The 20,705-nt window shown below is 46.7% G+C and overlaps 1 protein-coding gene across 3 annotated transcripts; it reads right to left on the bottom strand.

The window, feature by feature from the left end:
- Window positions 1-2,938: 2,938 nt before the first annotated feature.
- DELE1 (DAP3 binding cell death enhancer 1) lies at window positions 2,939-20,290 on the bottom strand. 3 transcript variants are annotated; one of them, XM_037800775.1, is made up of 13 exons: window positions 20,143-20,290; window positions 19,384-19,498; window positions 19,151-19,292; window positions 17,043-17,190; window positions 15,970-16,150; window positions 15,608-15,696; window positions 15,384-15,504; window positions 8,660-8,802; window positions 7,699-7,857; window positions 7,512-7,604; window positions 5,059-5,218; window positions 4,278-4,517; window positions 2,939-3,556 (listed from the first exon to the last, which is right to left on the bottom strand). In XM_037800775.1, the coding sequence occupies exons 2-12, from the start codon at window positions 19,436-19,438 to the stop codon at window positions 4,279-4,281; spliced, it is 1,530 nt and encodes a 509-aa protein (XP_037656703.1). In that variant the 5' UTR covers window positions 19,439-19,498; window positions 20,143-20,290; the 3' UTR covers window positions 2,939-3,556; window position 4,278. The 3 variants fall into 3 exon arrangements, with proteins under 3 accessions (XP_037656703.1, XP_037656701.1, XP_037656702.1); XM_037800773.1 differs by having other exon boundaries at window positions 15,970-16,131; XM_037800774.1 differs by having other exon boundaries at window positions 15,408-15,504; window positions 15,970-16,131.
- Between the last annotated feature and the right edge of the window lie 415 nt (window positions 20,291-20,705).

Raw genomic sequence — 20,705 nt, 5'->3', positions numbered from 1 at the left:
TTATGTATAACCATTCTTTTTAGGCTAAAGACACAAAGCTCTCATCAGACTCTCAGAGGAAAATGTGACCTATAAAAGGTTACACAGCAGTGCTCCAAGACATTATCTAAACCTCTATAGACAGGCGCAATTTTAATCATAAGGAGTCTGAACATTCATCTACAAGTCTTCATTTTATAGCCAAGGAAATGGAAAGACGGAAAAGTTAAACATCTTGCCCAAGGCCATATGGCAGGCTTTTGGCAGAGCTAGGATTTGGATCTGAGATTTAGTAGGATGTTCTCTTTAGTGTATCGAGGGTTCTTAACTTGGGGTCCTGGCTGGGCTTCAGGATCTACAAACCTCCCGAACTGCAAGTAAACTGGGAGGATGTGCATTTTTCTAGGGGAAGCAGCCAGTGCTTTCAAGTTCCATAGAGGTCAGTGACCTAAATTAGATTAAGGACCGTTGTCGTAGCAATCCTCTAGGTCAGGGCTCAGCTCTGCCTCCCCTGCAGAAACCTGGGAAACTCATGGGTAGAGCTCTTCCTGTTTTGAGACAACAGATCTTTGATCAGTATGGGGGTGTACGTAAGTGCTGATCTTGTACTCTGCTGCTCTCTCCTGCACCGTGCAAGCCCCTCCTGGCACACTGATACCAGCCCCTTTCCCAATAACAGGCGGGAATGAAACAGTGGCTATGGTGACAGAACTGAATGTGTTGCACAGGAAGGGTACAAAAACTTCTTGATGTTGGCCAAGATGTCAAAGCTGAGACTGAGGGTATGCTCAAAACAGCTTCCACCAAGATGGAAACTGTCCCCTGGGAGACTGAGGAAACAGGCAAGCTGGCAAGCGCTCAGTTAAATGTCTTCTTAATTTGGAAAGCGAGAGGGACATATTTTTTTTTTTAATCAATCATCAGCCATTCCCCAGCAGCAGGAGTATAATGCAATGCTCACTCAGAGCCTGGGGGCAGCTCACAGTTTGACAGGCAGCCTCTCTGCCTGTCACCCAACTTTAGCTTGGCAGCTCACTGACCCTACTTCTCTGGCTGAAACAAGAGTAAGATGGCAACCACTACCCTTGGGACTCTGGAAAGGAACCAAATTCCAAAAGGAAGATAGGAATGGAAAAGCTTAGCACAGCCCCAGCATGGCACATCACATATACCTACCAAATAGGCCAGTGTTTTCTAACCCTTAACCAAGTATCAGGTACAATGTAATAAGCGGGGGTGGGGGTGGGGTGGGGGATCAGAAACACTCATTCAACAAACATCTTTGTATTTACTGAACATCTCTAAGGGCCAGGATTAGACCAAGAACAGCAGGGGGGAGAAGGATATACAGAAACATTCATTCATTCATTCATTCAGCAATTAAAATCCTAAGTAGGAGCTGGGTAGGCTTGGTACCAGGCATTGGGTGGAGTGGGGACAGTTGTACAGAATCATTCACTCACTGACTAACCATCTAAATGCCCAGCTCTGTATTAGCACTGAAGATATAATGAACCAAACAGCCTTGTTCCTACCCTAGCGTCAGGATTCCATGAAATCAGTGTCGCCGGATGAGGAAACCGAGGCAGCAGTGCCTTGCACAAAGGTCTTGTCACTGAGGGCGCCAGGCTCCAAACGTCCTGACCCAGGATAGCCCTGCTGACGGAGGCCCCCACCCTGTCCTTCCCTCTTATTTCCTCTCCGGGTGCTGACGATGAGTCATTAATAGTGGAGTTTTAATGGCAAAATCACAGCAGTTTTCAGGTCTGCTGATGAAGCCCATCCCCTGGGGCTGTATCAAGACGGCAGTGACTGAACAGCCAAGGATTTTTGGTCCCTTGACGACATCTCTCTCAAGACTCTTCCACAAGGAGAGGCCCTTCCTTTTTAAATCAGAGCTTAAAAATATCCCACCCCTACCTTTGACATCCAAACTGAATCAATATTTAACTTGTAACAACTGAGGGGGAGGGAGCGCTGCATCTGGCCGTTCCCACAGGACACCCGGTGTTCGTGGACTGTCTGAACTGCCCCTTGGCCCCAGGCCTAGTCAGGAGGAAGCTGTAATTAGAGAACCCAGAATGACAAAAGGAGGGGAAGAGGCTGGTGAGTGGGGCTACATGGTGACATTTTACACAGAGCCTCCCTGAGGGCGCCCAGGAAGGTCAACAACGTGTGGGAAACGGGATCCGTGCGCAACTCGGCGAGGGAAACATTGGGTTAACGAAGTTCTTTACCGTACGACTTCTTGGAACCTTGAATATGCTGATGTGCACTGTGAATCTATAAAAAGGGGATGTCTAGTGCAGCATTTCCCAAACTTATTTGACCACAGAATTTTTTTTTTGCAGCGATTAGTGCACTGCACAGCTTAAAAACCATGATGCTAAGTGCTGGGGATACTGGAATACAAAGACAAGGTCCATGCTCCCAGGGAGCACCACCTGTGGGAGGCAGATGTGCAAAGGCCAGTGTGCAGGGCAGCAGGGAGCAGGAAAGCCACTGAATCTAGAGAAAGCTTAGGGCTCTCACGGCGAGAGGAAGGTGCTAGGAAAAGTGTGGCAAGGGACACTAGAGGTGGCAGCAGAGAGAGAAATGTGGAGAACTTTTTTTCCCCAAAATACTCCCACCTTTGAAGTGGCCAAGCTGGGTGGTCCCTTCCATCTGAAAAGGCACCAGTGGGTTTGGCCCTCAGTCCTCCCACCCCCCACCCTAAGCCACATCTATGCTATTGAACTCGGGCTAACATCCAGAAACCAGGGAACAGCTATTCACAAATTCAGTAATTGGAGTCATTAGCATTGACTCAGAAATCATTTTTTCCTGAGTCTCTCTCTAGGAGAAGCTTTTAAGACCCTTTAAATTGGTTAATGGAGAGTTTTAGAGATGAGGATGGAGCCTCAGCTTTCAACTTCTCCTGCCCATCTCCCTGGCTCTCCCAACACACTCAAGGGCAAGATTGATGAAATAATCCAATATCAATTTATTAAACACTCATGCAGTTCTGGCACACCCTTCTCGAACGAGGACCTCAAAAGCTACACTCTCTTCCTCCAAGACTCCAGGTGCTTAATTTACATCCACTCCCTCACATTGGTAGGGTGACAATAGTCAACCTAGAGCTTTCATGTAAAATTACAGGAGGCCCAGGTCCTTGGTCTGGCCTAGCGACTCACCAGGCCCTGTGACCCAGGTGAACACCCAGGGCCTCTCCGCAGCGGGAAGCTGTGATGTCTCAGTGAGCCCTGCAGCAGCCCTGTAAGGCAGGAAGGCAGATGCCACTGCTCCTTGTGTACAACTGAGGAAACAGTGCAGGTCACTGCTTCAAGGTGACATGGCCAGGCAAGTGGCCAAGCTAAGAGCAGAACCTGGGTCTCCACACACTTTTCTCTTCCTCACTGTGCTGGGGTAGGTGCTTAAGGCTCTTTGGGGAGGTGGGTGGATAACTGGCCTCTTCTGTGGGATCCAAGATGAAATACCTCTTTGAGAAACCATACACTTCATCTTCGGGACTGAAGTGAGAAGGTCCGACAAAGCCAAGCAGACACATCCAGGCATTTGGGCAAGAAATTCCTTCCTGCCAGATCAAAGATGAAAATGAAAATGATCACAAATCCATTAGGGATGAACAAACATGAATGCTGGTGCTTGCCTTGGGGATAACCTGAGTCAGTGTTTCCCAAGTTTTAGCCATTCATGGGACCACCTTCATGACTTCTGCTTCCCTTTTCCTTAATGTTTTTCTTTAAATTGATTCACATTTTTTTTTAAGTTAGCTTCTTCCTAGACATATCTGTGAAACTACAGGTCAATAGGCTGGTCATATTTGTATATTATATATTAAATATATAACTAGTAAAATAAAAATTATTAATTTGTGTACTACCTAAAATCCTCTTGTGAACCAAGAGTACACACAATTGACTTTGACAAACAATGATGTCATCTAAGTCTGAGGAAACTGAGGCAGGAGGAGGGGAAAAAGTTGTTGCTCAAAGACAAAGGCTAAGGAAAGGACCAAGGTCTCTGTACTCTTCGGTTGGGTTTTTCATGGATCACTGAATGCATTCTTTTGGCGCACACATCAGAAATAACTGCAAATGTAGCCACTGCTCATCAGTGAGGCTACCAACTGGGGAAATGTCAAAGTCATTTGCCATGCACTTGAAACTGCCTGAGATCCTGCCCTCCCACTGGAATTTCACCCTGGAAAGGGACACTACACCCTATGTTTGTTGTCATCCAACCTTCTGGTCTCTTGGTCCCATAGAGATACCAGTAACCATATTTCATCTCACCTTAGCCAAATCCCAGTTTTACGAGGCTCCTTTCCAAGGAGAAGGGGTGTGGGGGACCAGCCCTGCTGGGGGCTCCAGGGCTGGGTCCGAGATGTCCACTTCTGCAGAGGGATCCAAGGTTCCCTGTGCTCAAGGAGTGTGAGAGGTGTGAGGCTCCTGCTAGCAAGGTGTTAAGACTGTGAAGGGAGGGGCTGGAGAAGGACTTCAATCCTGTAACTGCCAGGTCACTGGTCCCCAAAGCTGCAAAGAGAGGTGAAAGCAACCCTTACTCAAGCTGTATTCTTGGATTCCCACCTTGGAACTTCTTAAAGGACTTGGCTCCCCCTGGCATTGTTAGCCCAGCCGACACCCAGTGACTCATGACTCAGCCAGGCTCTCAAAGCCCCAGAAAGCAAGTCAGACCACTGAGGAAGCCTCGGGACATTGTATCATCTGAAAAATCATCAGACAGCTACCATTTATTCAATACCTATGAGGTGCCAGACTGAGCTAACTCTTTTACAGTCATCTCAATTAGTTCTTTCAATAACCTAGTGAGTTAGGTGCTACTATTACCCTCATTTGTAGAGGTGAAGAAACAGAGACCCAAAGACATGAAGTCCAAGTTCAGTAACAGAGGAGGGGTTAAACCTCAGGTGTGTCTGACTCCCAAAGCCATGATCTTCACCACCACTGGGGCAGGAAATGATAAGGAGATCAGGGGTCACTGGTACCCCCTTCTCTATTACAGGGTGAAGCGCTCAGGAGGGGGGACCCTGTTGGCTTTGATGTGCATCTGTACCTGCTGCATTCATGGAGAAGAGGGTCTGTAGCCTCTTCTGTGCAAGCTCATTCCCCAGAGCTGCTGACTGCTGGTAACACCTCACAGCCTCTCCCAGATTCCTCTGCATACCAAGGCCCTTCTCATAGCAAATTCCCAAGTGGTACCTGCTCTGTGAGTCCTAGGGGAAAAATGGACAGACACACAGATATGCACATGCAGGACTGAAGAAATGAACTGCTGAGGCAGGAGGGAGGAGGAATGGTCAGACAAGCTGGGGCTTCATCTGTATAGGATCAAGATCCACCTCTGTCCCTCCGCAAACCAAGGAATCTCAACTATGAAAAGCCAAAAGCCCAGAGCTTGTCCAACACAAAGGAGACAGGGATCCATCCACCCAAGGAAGTTCCAGCCAGAACAGTCTGCTGCAGCTGGTGCTGAAAGTAGGCAGAAGTGAAGGCTGCAGGAATTACCCAGCCCAGCTATGGGACAGCATCTGGGAGTCAGGCTCCTGCATTATCCTGAAAGAACAAGGAGGCAAAGGAGGAGAGCAGGCTTCCCAAAGGGCCTGTATGCCTCCCTGAATCTGCCTAGGGGGCTGAAAGTATAAATTACAGAGAAAGTGTTTCCTCTTCCTTAAAAAGGCTAATCCCTTTGCTCATGGCTCTGTATCCTCCTGCCTCACACTGAGAACAATGCTCCTGTGAGAGGCAGTATCAGGTGGGGGTTAGGTGCCCATTCTGTGCAGCCAGTCTGCTTGGGTTCCAATCTTGGCTCCCCCATTTACCAGCTGTGCAACCTCAGGCCTGTTATCCTACATCTCTGTACCTTAGTTTCCTCATCTGTAAAGTGGGGATAATAAGAGCACCTACCTTATTAGGCCGTTATGAGGATTAAATGTCTTAATAAATGAAAAACACTTAGGTTAGTACCTGGTACATATTGAGTATTCAATAAACATTAGCTGCTGTCATTATTATCCCTTTAGTTGCCCATATTACTCTCTCCCTCTTTACTGGAATATACTCAATCTCCTGCCTTAGAGAAATCAAACCAACAAAACCTCTGTTGGCTCCCAACCACAGTCCCATTTCTTTTCTACCCTCCACAGGCAAATGTCTGGAGTTGCCTACACATTCTGCCCCCACTTCTGTGAAATGCAGGCCAACTCTATGCAATAACTATGCTGGACTCATGGCTTCAGGCTGGGTTAGAGCACAGAACTGGACATATGGAAGGCCAAACACCCAGCCCTGAATACTGCTCAGTACAACCCCAGGAAGATGCAATTCCCTGTGGATGCATGAATGTGAGGTCTGTAACCCAAGACAGTGTCACATACAGGGTGACAGGCATCCTTTTGCACGCTTCTCCTAGCACACCGTTCAACTAAAACCATCCAGGGGCCCCCAGGCTCACCAAGCACATGGGTGTGCAGGCCCACACACCTAAGAAAGGCTTGGTGGGGCTCTTCCAGAGGAAAAGCAGGCACCGTGATGGTTACTGGATGGTGACATGAGTCCCCTTCTGATAGCTCCTAAAGATATTTTGGACAACATGGAGTAGAAAGGGAAAAATATTCAGATGGCCAAGAGTTCAATGAAGCTATCTGTGCATTGGCCAGAAAACAAAGAGAAGCAACAGCCCCCTAAGCAGGAAAATTATAGTTTATACACACATTGTTTTCTTTAATCCCTTACTCCTGGTCCTTCAAGATGCAACTCAAAAAATATACTGGTGAAATACACTGGGGGAATAGGGCAAACCACAGATCCCCTTCTCAGTGAGTCACAGTGATATAAAGCTCTGAGATTTCCTGCATCAAAGAAACCTGCTTAACTCTGTTTAACCCAATAATTCCCCAGTTATTCTGACCATTGTTTTTCTCATATTACTTCTAAATATCAAAATATCCCATGGACCTAATGCTCTGTGGAACAATCTTTGGGACATGCCACCTGAATGCCAATGCCCCCAGTTCACAGACGATCAGACTACATCACTTGTGATGACGTACCTTGTGTGTATACGGTTTACAAAGTGCTTTCACACCTACTACCTCCAATTTTGATCCTCACAACAACCTTGTGTAGTAATAGACAGTAAGGAAAGCATGATTATCCTGATTTTAAAGATGAGGAAACAGTTTGATCAAGAAGTGACCAGCCCAGTGGTGTGCTGGTAGATTTTAACAACTGGCTTTCTAGGGCAAAAAGCCATGCTTTTAGCATTTACCAATTTCTGTGATGTAAATACTCACACAATGGCTGATTTTAAGATAACAACAGCTCTCGCAGGCTGGTGCAAGCCAGCTCCAGCACACCACTGGCCCACACAAGCAAGAGCTAAGGCTTGAAGCTAGCCTCATGCTCCTATCAAAAGGTCTAAGCACAGGTTAACTCAATACCAGTCCCCAAATCCCTTCTCTTATCAGACCCAGTCCCCAATGTGCCTGGATACCAGAGACTTCATACCCCATTGTCAGCTGCGAGCCGAAGATATTTCACAGCTTTCTGCTCATCCAGGTATGGCTCCTTGGTGAAAAGCACCCCAAGGAAAGCTTGAGCCTGTGGTCAAGGAGGATGAAAAAGGGGCATCTTGGTTACTGCCAGGCCATAGATGTCCCAGCTGCCCAGGACAGACCCCACCAATGGCACCTACCTCTCTCAAGCCCGAGTCTGCAGCCTGCTTGAGCAGGGACACTGCCCTCTGCCGCTGAGGGCCCCACAAAGAGGCTGGGTCTTGCAGCAGGCACCTGGCGTAGCGGTACTGAGCCAGGCTATGGCCCTGGCTGGCAGCCAATTGGTAATAAAGGACTGCCTGGGGCAAAGACGAAACACCCAATCAACGGGGTACTCTAGAAACTGCCTTTGGCTTTGGCTGAAATATTTTAAAACTATTAAAGCAACTAATACATAATTATTAAAGATAAGTCAGAAAATACAGATAAGGCAAACATTAAAAAAAAAAACAACAGATAAACCAAAAATAGAAATATAAAATCCCAAGAAATCCTGCCTCCTAAAGATCATTCTTTGTTAACATTTTGAGTTTTGCAAATTTCTTCCCACACATATCTGTATATATATACACACACACATGAACATACACACAAATAAAAATATATGTGTGTATACAAAAGATTAGATCGTACTATACTCCTATTTTATAATCTACTTTTTTCACTTAACCATACACCAAGAATATCTTTCCCCGCCAATATAGATCTAGCACATCATTTTTAAGGACCATATAGATGTAATTAAACAATTTTCTATTGAAGGAACTTTTAAGTTGCCTCCCATTTTTTGCCACCCTATAGAACTCTAAGAAATACATTCTTATATATAACATCCTTGTGTACTTAACCTATTTTTAAAAAATATTAATTAATCCATTCATCAAGGTGCTGTTCTTGGCACTGAGGATGCAGCTGCAAACAGGGGAGACAAGGTTCCTTGTCCTCCCTGAGTTTCAAGTCTAAATACCCAGAAGTTAAGAGCTCTTGCTTATTTTTCTCTGACTGCTGAGCTGGAATCAAGTGAGAGGGAGAAGCCGATTTTCCCCAAGCCCTGTCCACCGCTCGTTTCTGGAGATCACCCTGGGGCAGGAGGTGCACTACCTTGCTGGGGTTTCTGGGGGTGCCTCTGCCTTGCTCGTGACACAAGCCCACGTTATACTGTGCTTTGCTGTAGCCGCGGTCTGCAGCTTTCTGGAAGTAAGAAAAGGCTGCCATGTAGTCCCCATTCTTCATGTTTTCTGTTCCTGTAAGAAAGCACAGGGCACATGCACAGCTTCCTCTCTGAACTTCCCCACACCCTCAGCCAGATGCCCATAGGCTCATCTGATACTAGACACTTTGCATATATTTACATCCCCCAATATTTCACTGGTTTAACCATTGACACCAGTGGGTTCTGCCTTCCCAGAATCCATTCCTCCTTCTCTTGGTAACAGCACCCCGAATGCCCTCTGAGAATGAGGACCTCTCCCCCTTCTGCTGTCAATCAGTGTACCTGCACTCTTAGCAAGAATGAGACACTTTCTCCTAGGATTCTGTATCTTAATCTGGCTAGGACAAGGACATAACATGATTTTTGCAAGTTTATTCTGACAGCAGCACTCTGAAGGCACTGTGTTTCCCCCTGAATCACTAGAGCTTCCCAGATTCCTGTTCTGAGGCGTAGCAGGTCAGTAGATTCTAACAGACTCCTTTTTTGTTTAAGTTAGCCAGAGTGGGGTTTTGATTGCTTATAACCACAAACCCTATGTGATACAGGTGATACTATTAATCATTTTTATGGGGAAACAGAAAGGTACTATAAAAGAGTTGAGAATTGAACTCAGGTACATCCTACTCCAAAGCCCATGTTGTTTTTCATTCCTCAAACAAAAAGGAAAACGGGAAAGAAGCAAGTGGTTTCTGCTACCTGGGATATCTTCTTCTGCCTCCACTATCAGGCCCTCACATCCTATTTCTGCTCAAGAACCTTCAGAACACACCCAGGCTTTAAATAATTTTTTGGCACTTACTTACTATACCAAACCTTTTTCTATGAACTAAACTGTTTCAAGGGCACAAGCCCTGTCTCCTCAATTAGACTGTAAAATCCTGGAGGGAGAAGCAGAAAAAGAATGTAGAAGAAATAACTTTGCATAGAGTGAAAGCTCTATACAAATGCAAAATATGATTATGGCTTGTGCTCCTTTTGTATTCTGCCACAGTGCTTAGCACTTGCTGAATAAATGAATCTATGAATGAAGGAATGGGCAAGAAAATTCTCAGAAGAGACTGTCTGCCCATCAAATCACAAAAAGCTAACGAGGGTGAAGCCAGGTTCAATTCAGCCAACACTGAATTAAAGTCACCTCCCGGCTGGCTGAAAACTCACTGTCCGGGATTCAGACAGCCTGCTGTCCTTGGGGAGAAGACTCAAGAGGGCAAAAGATCTCACTCTGTCCCCATTCCCCACACTGGCTCCATCAACGTACTCTGATCCATCTATTCTCAGTTTCCTCTGTCTCTAACCTAAACCAAGCCATCATGGTATTTTGCTCAACTATTAGTAACAGCTCCTACCCAGGGTCCCTGCTTCTCCTTGTAATGGCATAAAAGAAATAACTGGTGCCTTGCCATCCTGCCTGGCCTAGTCTTAAATTCCCCTTTTGAGAACATTCCAGTGTAAGCCCAACTAGCAAGGCCTGCATCTCTGTATGGTTTGGATAAGAGTCACCCCTAGCTTCTCTGAACAGCCCCTTGCTGCTTCTGCCCTTTTGTGCCACTTAATTTACTAGCAGGACAGCTGCTTTCATATGGCTTGGGTGGTAAGAAGCTGCCCACAGCTTCTCCAAAAGGCCTCTGCCGCTTCTGCCTTTCACACCGTATGGTGTGAAACTTCCAATCCCCAGTATCTGCAGGAAAGCCCTACCTCTCCCCTCTGGGTCACAATAAAGGCAAGAGTGTGGGACCCACATGTGCTTCTTCCTCCACTTCCTCCATGGACCCTCGCAGGAGCCTAGGTTGGTAAACCCAGGGGCCCCTCTGCCACCCTCATTCTCCCCTCTCCCCATCCATGGCCTCTGAGCTGACAAAACTGGCCTTTCACACATTCTCAGCTGCCTGGCTACTGCATTTGCACCTCATCACCCAAAGAACTTCCACAAAACTTCCAAAACACTCTTCTGGCATACCGACAATACATGTCTATCAAGGAGCCCCACAGGTCTTTGAAAAAGTAAATCAGATCACATGGCTACCCCTTTCCTTGCTCCAGCTTAAAACCCTCTAATGGCCTCCTGTCTGTCTTAGAAAAATCCATATTTTTCTTTATCTTGGCTCCAAAGGCCTCACCTGCTATGGCTTCTGCCTGCTTCTCTGATCATTTCATTTCTTCCATTCACCCTGTGATCTCTAAGCTCCAGTATATACCTTTTTTTCACTTCTTTAATAAGCAAAACTCAATCCTGCCTCAGGACCTTTCTACTTGCTGTTCCCTCTACTGGGAAAGCTCCTTCTCCAGATGGTCACAAGACTGGCTGGCTCCTTTCTGTCAGTCATGTCTTAGCACAGGGGTCTTCTCTTCCACGAGGCCTTCCAAATCAATAGGTGCTCCTTGCCTAAGTCACTAACACACTGACACACTGCCCTGTTTTATTTTCTTCATAACATTTACCACAATCTGAATTGTTCTTTTTTATTTGTTTGCCACTTTTTTTCTCTCCCTCAACTCACACGTCAGCTCCATGAGAGCAAGGACTTTGTCCTGTGGATCACTGTATCCCCAGCACCTAAAATAAGGACTAGCAAAAGGCAAATGCTCAATAAGTTTGTACTGAATGAATCCCAGCTTCTCACCCACCTGCCCTCTGTACCCCACTAGATGCTGCTGGGATTCTGGGCCTCCACATTAGATGGCGTGAAACTTAAGTCTCATCACTGCAGATGCTGGGAAAAGTGGGGGGAGGGGCATCCGGAGTCTTTGGACGTGGCTAAGAGGCTCTCATTCATGCACTTGAGGACCTGCTCCAAACCTCAGAAGCCTGTTCTTTCCTAATTGTGGCAGAGAATGTACATGCCCTCCAAGATCTATTTTCTCCTTCTTACACAGTAACAGAACTTTGAGGTAAGCACAAGGTCATTTGGTGAAAGATTACATTTCCTAGCCTCCTCTACAATTAGGTGTAGCCATATGCCTACACTCTGGACAACGATTTATGTAACTTCTATGTCATAAACTTAATGGAAGGAGTGGTCCTTTAGTTTTCTCATTTCCCTTCCAGCTGGCTGGAAGGTGGATATGAGGGTAAGTGCTGGAATTGCCAATCTGAACCTCGAGATGGGAGCCAGTTTTAAGAATGGTAGGACCAGTTTAAAAGAGAATGGGATGGAACCTAAGATGGCACCTAGGTGAGACGGCAAAAAAACACCTCCGTGAAAAATACTAGATAAAAATCAGAAGGTGACCCAGAATACCAGTTACAGCGATGCGCCAGCTGGACGAGGTCCGCTAGAACCACAGGGGCCGTACACTTGGTGAAACCGGGAGTCTGCATTCTGAAACAAGCGCGTAAGCCGGCTGAAAGACCTGCAGCCGCGCTGCGTGTGGGGAAGCTGGGGGTTGGCATTTGGAGATGGACTGGTTCTTTTTAAAAAAAAAAAAAAAAGGGAAAAAGTCAGGAGCGGCTGTAGTTGCGACGGTGGGAACCGCGCAGTGAAGCACGGCAGGAGCGGGCTGAGCCGGCCTCTCGGTGTCTGGCGTGCAGGATAGCCCGCTGCAGATTCCCCCAGGGCCAGAGGAGCAGAGGGGAGAGTCGGAAGGAGAAAGAAACCCTGCTGCTTGCAGCTGGCTCCCCGGCAGGCTGGAGACACTCCTGCCCAGGGCTGTGCCCACAGCCCAGAGCCGCGCCAGTTGTCCCGGAGCTGGGAAGGAGGAACTGTGTGTGTGTGCGGGGGGGTTGAGACGCCCTGTTCAGCTATCTTTGCATCAGGCTGAGAGCGCCCCTGAACGGCCCGGCAGCCCGGGGCTTCCCTTGAGGGACGGCGTGCACTTGCAACATAGCACAGCCTTCCCTCAGCAGAGGTCCTGGAAGATCAAAGCTGAGAAGGGGGGCCCACCTGAAAAACCCAGGGACGCTACGTCAATGCCGGTGGTTTGTGGGTCAGCAACAGAGAGGGTCTGGGGCAGAACTGAAATGAAGGCTTAGACTCTTGCTGCGGCCTTGAAGCTCTGGGAACATGTCGGGGGTTTGAATATTAAAGCTGCCCTGCCTCCCTAGCCACCCGGACACATGCCCCACATTCAGGGCTGACGACTCCAGCAACATACCCAAACTGAATTCACCAACTGAACCCCACAAGAATCATTTCCCCACACACCACAAGGACAAAGTTGAGGAGAACTGACTTGAGGGGTATAGGTGACTCGCAGATGCCATCTGCTGGTTAGTTAGAGAAAGTGTATGCCACCAACTTGTATTTCTGAAAAATTAGATTGGTATTTTTTTTACAACTTGAAAGAACCCTAACAAGCAAAGCAAATGCCAAGAGGCCAAAAACAACAGAAAATCTTAATGCATATGATAAAACCAGATGATATGGAGAACCCAATCCCAAACACCCAAATCAAAATATCAGAAGAGACACAGTACTTGGCACAATTAATCAAAGAACTACAATCGAGGAATGAAAACATCGCAAAGGATATAAAGGACATGAAGAAGACCATGGCACAGGATATAAGGGACATAAAGAAGACCCTAGAAGAGCATAAAGAAGACACTGCAAGAGTAAATAAAAAAATAGAACTTCCTCTGAAGTTGAACAACGACTCAGTGTCCTAGAAGTCCACAGAACAGAAAATGAAAGAACAAAAGAAAGAATGGAGAAAAAAATCGAAAAAATCAAAATGGATCTCAGGGATACGATAGATAAAATAAAACGTTCAAACTTAAACTCATTGGTGTCCCAGAAGGGGAAAAGAAGGGTAAAGGTCTAGAAAGAGTATTCAAAGAAATTGTTGGGGAAAACTTCCCAAACCTTCTACACAATATAAACACACAAAGCATAAATGCCCAGCGAACTCCAAATAGAATAAATCCAAATAAACCCACTCCAAGACATATTCTGATCAGACTCTCAAATACTGAAGAAAAGGAGCAAGTTCTGAAAGCAGCAAGAGAAAAGCAATTCACCACATACAAAGGAAACAACATAAGACTAAGTAGTGACTACTCAGCGGCCACCATGGAGGCCAGATGGCAGTGGGCATGACATATTTAAAATTCTGAGAGAGAAAAATTTCCAACCAAGAATACTTTATCCAGCAAAACTCTCCTTCAAATTTGAGGGAGAGCTTAAATTTTTCACAGACAAACAAATGCTGAGAGAGCTTGCCAATAAAAGACCTGCCCTACTTCAGATACTAAAGGAAGCCTACCGACAGAGAAACAAAGAAAGGAGAAAGAGAAATAGAGAATTTTAACAGACGTATATAGAACTTTACATCCCAAATCACCAGGAAACTCATTTTTCTCTAGTGATCACGGCTCTTTCTCCAGAATGGACCATATGCTGGGACATACAACAAGCCTCAATAAATTAAAAAAAAAAAAAAAAAAAAAAATTGAATATATTCAAAGCACATTCTCTGACAACACTGGAATACAAATAGAAGTCAATAATTTTTGAATTGTAACTCCACTATTTACTTCCTACATGATATAAAATACACAAATTCTAATGACAAATCAGTGGTTTTGAACTCAATGTAAAATATGTAATTTTTGACAAGAACTATATAAAGGTGGGGGAATGGAGGTGTGTAGGAACATAGTTTATGTATCCTATTGAAGTTAAGTTGGAATCAAAGGAAAACAAGATTGTTATGGATTTAAGAGGTTAATTTTAAGCCCCACAGTAAACACAAATAAATTATCAAAGAATATGATCATAGAGATGAAAAGTAGAGTATGGGTTAAGAGAAATGGGGGGAGGGGCAATGGGGAGTTAAGAAATGAGTGTAGGGTTGCCGTTTGAGGTGAAGGGAAATTTCTAGTAATGGATGGTGGGAAAGAGATAGCATTATAACATTCTAAATGTGATTAATCCCACTATTGGAATGCTAGGGAGGGGGTGGAATGGGAACATTTAGGCTGTATATATGTTTCCACAATTGAGGAAAAAAAAAAAAAAAACAGTCTAAATAGATGACAATTGAATGCCAAGGATGACCCTGGATGGGATCTGAGGATGGAGGACAGGAGGCTCAAAGGGACACAGTTGAGACATAAGGGGAAAAAAAAGGAAATACAGAATGTAAGCTTTGTATCAATGTTGAATCTCTTACACTTCTTAGCTGCGTTTAATGGGATTGCATAAAAGAATGTTCTTGTTCATGGGAATTGTATATGTGAATTATAGTGTATGTTCAAGGATGTGTGCAGCTAGCTCTCATATGTTCAGAAGACAGAGCAATAGATGATGGATGATAGGGAGGGAGGAAGGGAGGGAGGGAGGAAAAGAAATAGTGGTGTGACAGCATGTTAAAGTTGGTGGATTGGGGTATCAGGGGAGGGAGGTCAGAGTATGCTGGAGTTCTGTGTATGGGGTTTGTATTGTTTTTGCAACTGTTTCTATAACTTTGAATTTATTTCAAAATAAAATAAAATAAAAAATTTAAAAAACTTAAAAATTAAAAAAAAAGAATGGATCCCTGAAACCACTGAGCCACCATGCCAGAGATGGTCTACTGACATGGAAGAAAATATAGTCTCTCTTTTTCAAACCTCTTCTGACCCCAGCTCTATTTGACCCACCCCCTACCCTTCCCGGTTTCCCACCCACTCGCCTGAGGCAGGGCCAACCCAGTTACCCAGGAAGTTGAAAGCGATGGAAACACTGAGCTGGAAGAGCTGCTGAATGGAAGTCACAGCCTCCTCGAGGGAAAGAGTTTTTGATTTATCTTGTTCCTGGAGAAGAAATAGGAAGACTCATCACGGGATGGTTCATAGGGATCGCCATCTGCTTAGGGGAAATTTATGAGCATTAAGAATGGACAAGTCTGAACAATACCTGTTTTTCCTCAGTGGTCTGAGGCTGGGCTGGCTTTGCCTGGAACTCAAAGCCAGTGCTGTCATGCAGGAAGCTACTATCCCTGGGATCTGCAAGGAGAAATGGCCGACACCCCACCAGGGTGAAGGAGAAAGGTGTTATGACTTCTGGTGTCCTATTCTCCCCATCCACCAGCCCCTCCATCCAGCCCCATTGCCAGGAACCAGAGAAAACCTGAATGGCCCCAGCAATCATGGGGCCTCACAGGAATGACAATTCTCTTGTCTGGGAAGATATAGTTACAAATGTCCCTTGGCCTAATTCTTGCTCTCCTACCCCCACCCCACCCAACCTTAGCCTGATTCTAGGAGATGAGGACTTACCTTCCTCAGAGAGATCCTGAAGACCAGCTGCTCTCAAGGAGCTGTGTGAGGAGAGGCTCTTGGGCTGAGCTGAGGGCCCTTCCTGACTCAGTCTGGGTTCCCTGAGGCCAGCGTGCCTGGTGGCTGGGTCCTCAGGGCTGGGGAGAACATGGCTCTGCAGTGCTACAAAGAGCCAGCAAGACTGATCAGATAAGAAGGGGGGAGTTCAGCTAATTTTGGTTTGATAAAGTCCTTCCTGAGGTTATGGAGACCATAGGAGGAATTCTGAAACTCCTGTGACATCTCTTTCACACTCTTCCTCCTCCATTTCCTTTGCTGGCTTCCCCACAGGTCTAGAGCCTGCTTTTGGCTAATCTCCCATCCAGAGCATAATCACACTCTATTGCTCCTCTGCTTGAATTCTTCCACTGCAGGGAGGCATCTACCTTACCCACTGCTATAGCCCAACACCTACCACCTATGTGGTAATACTGATAATGATCACAATCATAATAATAAGGAGAAGATCTAATACTTACTACGTGCCAGGCACTGTTCTAAGTACTTGCCATGGGTGAACTCATTGAGTCCTCCCACGTACCTTATGAGGTGAGTCCTATTATTATTATAAATGAGGAAACTTAGGCACGTGGAAGTTCCATGACTTGCCCAGATACCAAACTAGTATGCAACAGCTCTGGTGCTTGAACCCAGGCAATCTGACTCCAGAGCCTTAATCACTAGGCCACATTGCCTCTATACCAAGGAACATAATAGGTACTCAATTAAGATTAAATTAAGAGAATGACTTAACTGGCTGAGGGGTTGGCAAGAAGCCACACCTGGGATCTAAAGTGGCCTGCATCCTTGTGGGGCCCCCTCCATAGGAGGTGATGGGAGGACGTAGAAGGACACTGAGGGGCAGTTATGGCCCATGCCCTGGGTGGATAGAACGTCCCATTTTCCCTTTCCTCTGACCAGATAGGAAAGGCAAGGAGCTGCTGACGGCTCTTTCCTGAGGTGTGTCCAGAGATGCTTCCTGGCCCACAGAAACTCCCAGCCCAGCCCTCCTGCCCCCAGGACTGAGAACTCACAGGAGCACGGGTGCCACAAGGGAAATGACAGGAAACGGTCCAGGGAACTGCAACAAGAGCAGTACTCTGCTCGCCGACGTGCTCCTGGCAGGGATGCCTGGAAGTGGATCTGCCTTGCCAGCTGCAGAGCCAGCACAGCCAGGGTGCCCTGGGAAAGACAGCACATCAGGGACGTAGCCCTCCACCAGTCAACCCTTTCAAACTCAGCCTTCACCTCTCAGCTCAAACATCACTAACCCAGGAAGCCTTTCCTCAGTCCCAGCTGGGGCAGTTCCCCCACTGCACATTCCCAGCACCACAACTTCCCTGGAACCCGCATCACACCAGAACTTAAACATCATCATTCATCTAAGGTCTGTCTCTCCTGTTACTCTAAGCACCCTGAGAGCAGGAACCATGCCTGTTTTGCTCACCAATATACCCCAGTGCTTAGCAGAATATTAAGATACAGTGGGGGCTTAATAAATAAATGTTGAATGAAAGCATGAACAAGTGACTGAATAAACAAAGGCTAAAGCAGACAAAAAGATAATGTGGTAAGCTGCGGCTTGGCCACAAATGCAAGAATAGGTCAGACTTCCCCACCATGCTTACTCTCTTTCTCCAGCCTGGCACAACTCCACTCTTCCCCCTGCAAGTCAACCCATCATACACACATTCCCTGGTGCCGGCATGCTGACATCGAAGGGGTCTCTTCTCTGACAGGTCCTGCAGAAGACCTGAGCTAGCTCTTATCCCAGTGACTACTTGGTTTTCCCTCATTTGTTGTGACAGGCACCAACTACAATGGCAAACAAGATAGACAGAGTTTCTGCCCTCATAGAGTTAATATCTTGCAATGAGGGAGGCAGACAAAAGCTAAATGCACAGAGACATAAATACAATAGTTACAAATTATCCTAAATGCCAGGAAGGAAACAAAGCAGGAGTTTATACAAAGTATAAGAGAAAGGCCTGACAAGATAGGGAGTCAAGGAAAGACTCTCTGTGGGGTGATGTGTGAACTGAGGCCAGAAGGAAGAGAAGGTGCTTGCCTTGTAAAGAGCAGAGCTGTGTCCCTGGTATTGGGGATGGAATATTCATAGGCCTTTCACATGGGTGGTAGTGACAGAGCTGAGGAATGCCACTGGGACCCCTGGGATCTAGACCCAGTTCCAAACAGGACTCACTGTGGGACTCAAGATCTTCTTTAGCAAAATGGTAAAACATTCCAGGGTGTGTTATGTGAATTGCTCCTAGCCCATCGCTCCCCAGAGAGAGGTGCCTCTGTCATGGAAAGCGGGCTCGGCTCTGCTGATGACACCAATTTACAGATGAGAAACCTGAGACTCAGAGAGGGCAAGTCACTTTCCCGAAGTATATGTGATGAAAGTGCAGGGATGAGCTGTGACCAACATGAGAGTGATGTGTGTATCAACTCTATTCAGACCACCTTATAAGCTGAACCTGGAAGGCAAAGATTCTGCCCTGTTAGACCTCACTGTTTGCTGCTGAGCATCTGGCCTTGAAGATTCAGAATCAGCAAATATTTACTGAATAACTATTATGGACAAGGCTCTGTACTAGATGCTTTTACAAGTCATACTAAGTGCGGCAAACATGCTATAGAGAATGGCAGCTAACAGCATGAGCTCCACAGTAAAATCTGGTTCCTCCACTTAATAGTTATGTGATCTGAAGCATGTCTCCTTCCAGACCCTCAGTTTCCTCATCTATAAAATGAGGATTATATTTCCCTTGAAAGATTTTTATAAGGATTAAACAAGATAATGCATAAACAATAATTTATATTAATAAATATGCTAGTTATTATTTATTGTAAAAAAGAAAGCAGGTATCATATCTCCCTTGTTCTCTGCTATGTCCGTAGTGCCTAACAAAAATGTCTGCCTTAGAGTATTTAAATATTTAATCAAATGTTTACCAAATGAAAGGAGAAGTAAATACATGGGGAAGGAGAAGGGAGCAGCAATATCAGAATTCCCTGATTGTGTCATGAGTTATTTTGAGTGTGGGCCCACTGATGCCCTAGCTCACTTCTAGGCTACACTTCCATATAGGATCATTTGCATCCACACTGAAGGTCAAGGACAGGACCAGACTCTTACCCATGATATGGCATCCCACAGGGTGTTTGGGGAGACATGGGCAGACATCCACTGAAAGGCATCCTTCCATCCATGGGACCTTGGGCCCCCACTTGCACCTGGGCCTGGGCCAGGGCCTGGGCCTGGACCACGGGGGCCAGACCTAGACAGATGTAATAGAGGCTGTTAAGTTCTTCCTAAAGGGCAGAGAGAGGCCAAGGGAGGAGATGAGAGACGGAATGGCAGTGTCTCACCTGTCAAGGCTAGGCACAGGGATGAGCAGGGTGGAGGAGGTAGCCTGAAGCCCATCTGGGCTGGTAGACCTGTGGGTCACCCTGGGGAAGTCAGGTCCAGGGAGACGGTGAAGAGCTGTGCAGAAACAAGGATTAGTCACTTTGATAAGGAACAATACTGAGGCAGTGGCAGCCCCAACAATCTTCTCTCTACACCCCACCCCTACAAAGTGGTCCTTAAACAAGACACGTGGGAATCACCTGGAGATATTTTGTCAAGTACAGATTCAAGGTTGCCATCCCAGAACCAATAAACCAGTATCTGTCAGGGTGGTGCATCTACATTTTGAAAAAACTCCCCAGGTGATGGGATGCCCTGCTAGGGCTGACAACTACCGCTCAAAGATGATCAGACATTTATACTCATACTCCCGCCGAATATTTGGAGAGCTTTGTCTAAACCCGGCTTCTGCACTGGTTCCGCCTACTCCGTTCTCCTCTAAGCCCCTTTCATTGGCTCCACCTACCCTGCCATTTGACCCCGCCTCTTTCCTATAGAATCCCTCTCTCCTTGGAGCTTAGCCCCGCCCTCTTGCCACTAGCCCCGCCCATAACTCAATTCCAACCATCCTTTTCGGCTGTAGCCACGCGCCCCGCATATCCCTCCTTTCCTCAGCTCTCACCCCTCCCACTAATGGTTTGGCTTTATCCTCGAGTCCGCCCCCAACTCCAGTTCGAAATTCCGGCTGCCTCAAGACGCGCGGTTTGGAAACCCCTTACCTCGGCCCAGCAGTCCCGGGAGGCGCCACATGTCCCCAGCACCATAGAGAACTTGCAGCCGAAAGAGCGGAACCGAAGCACGGGACGCGGCTAGAGCGGCCACTGTGGCGCCCTCTGAGTGGCGGAGTCCCTAAGGCGTGTCTCAGCCAGCCAATTAGAAAGGAGCCAAACCGGAAGGACGGCGCTCAGCGAAAAGGAAGGGGGTGTTTTGGTCTAGAGGAGAAGTGAAGCGCGACAAGGACATGGGGATGTGGGCCCAGATTTCCAGGGGAGAGGTACCGTTTACCGTCCCCACAGGAATGGGGAGAGCGCACAGAGGAGGGGCACCGTAGGTGGCTAAGTTGAAACGCCTCAGATGCAGGACCATTGAGAAGCGGGGCTAGCAAGGCGCCCTTGCAGATTCAGTCGAGCCACAAAGGAGGAAAATTCTTCCTCCGGCCCTGAGGCTTTGAGGTTGTGGTAGTAACCAGGCCAGTGGGCGGAGGTTCAGAGCCTTAGAATCCGAAGAAAGAAACCGGTAGTCCGAGCTTCCCGAACGAGCCATCCGCTTGGAGATGAGGGGC

Source organism: Choloepus didactylus, chromosome 13 (genome assembly GCF_015220235.1).
Source record: "Choloepus didactylus isolate mChoDid1 chromosome 13, mChoDid1.pri, whole genome shotgun sequence".
NCBI classification, from domain to species: Eukaryota; Metazoa; Chordata; class Mammalia; order Pilosa; family Megalonychidae; genus Choloepus; species Choloepus didactylus.
Note: the sequence above shows the minus strand (reverse complement) of the source record. Positions and strands in the feature narration are given on the sequence as shown.

Bases quoted from the DNA above. Each gene is read 5' to 3' on its own strand.
- DELE1 (XM_037800773.1), bottom strand. From the start codon at position 20,173: ATGTGGCGCCTCCCGGGACTGCTGGGCCGAG. The intron at 15,505-15,607 runs GTATTGTTCAGA...TTTCTTCTCCAG, and splicing joins AGACCACTGAGGAAAAACAG to GAACAAGATAAATCAAAAAC. The intron at 8,803-15,383 runs GCGAGTGGGTGG...GCTTTCTTACAG, and splicing joins CTGGGTTGGCCCTGCCTCAG to GAACAGAAAACATGAAGAAT.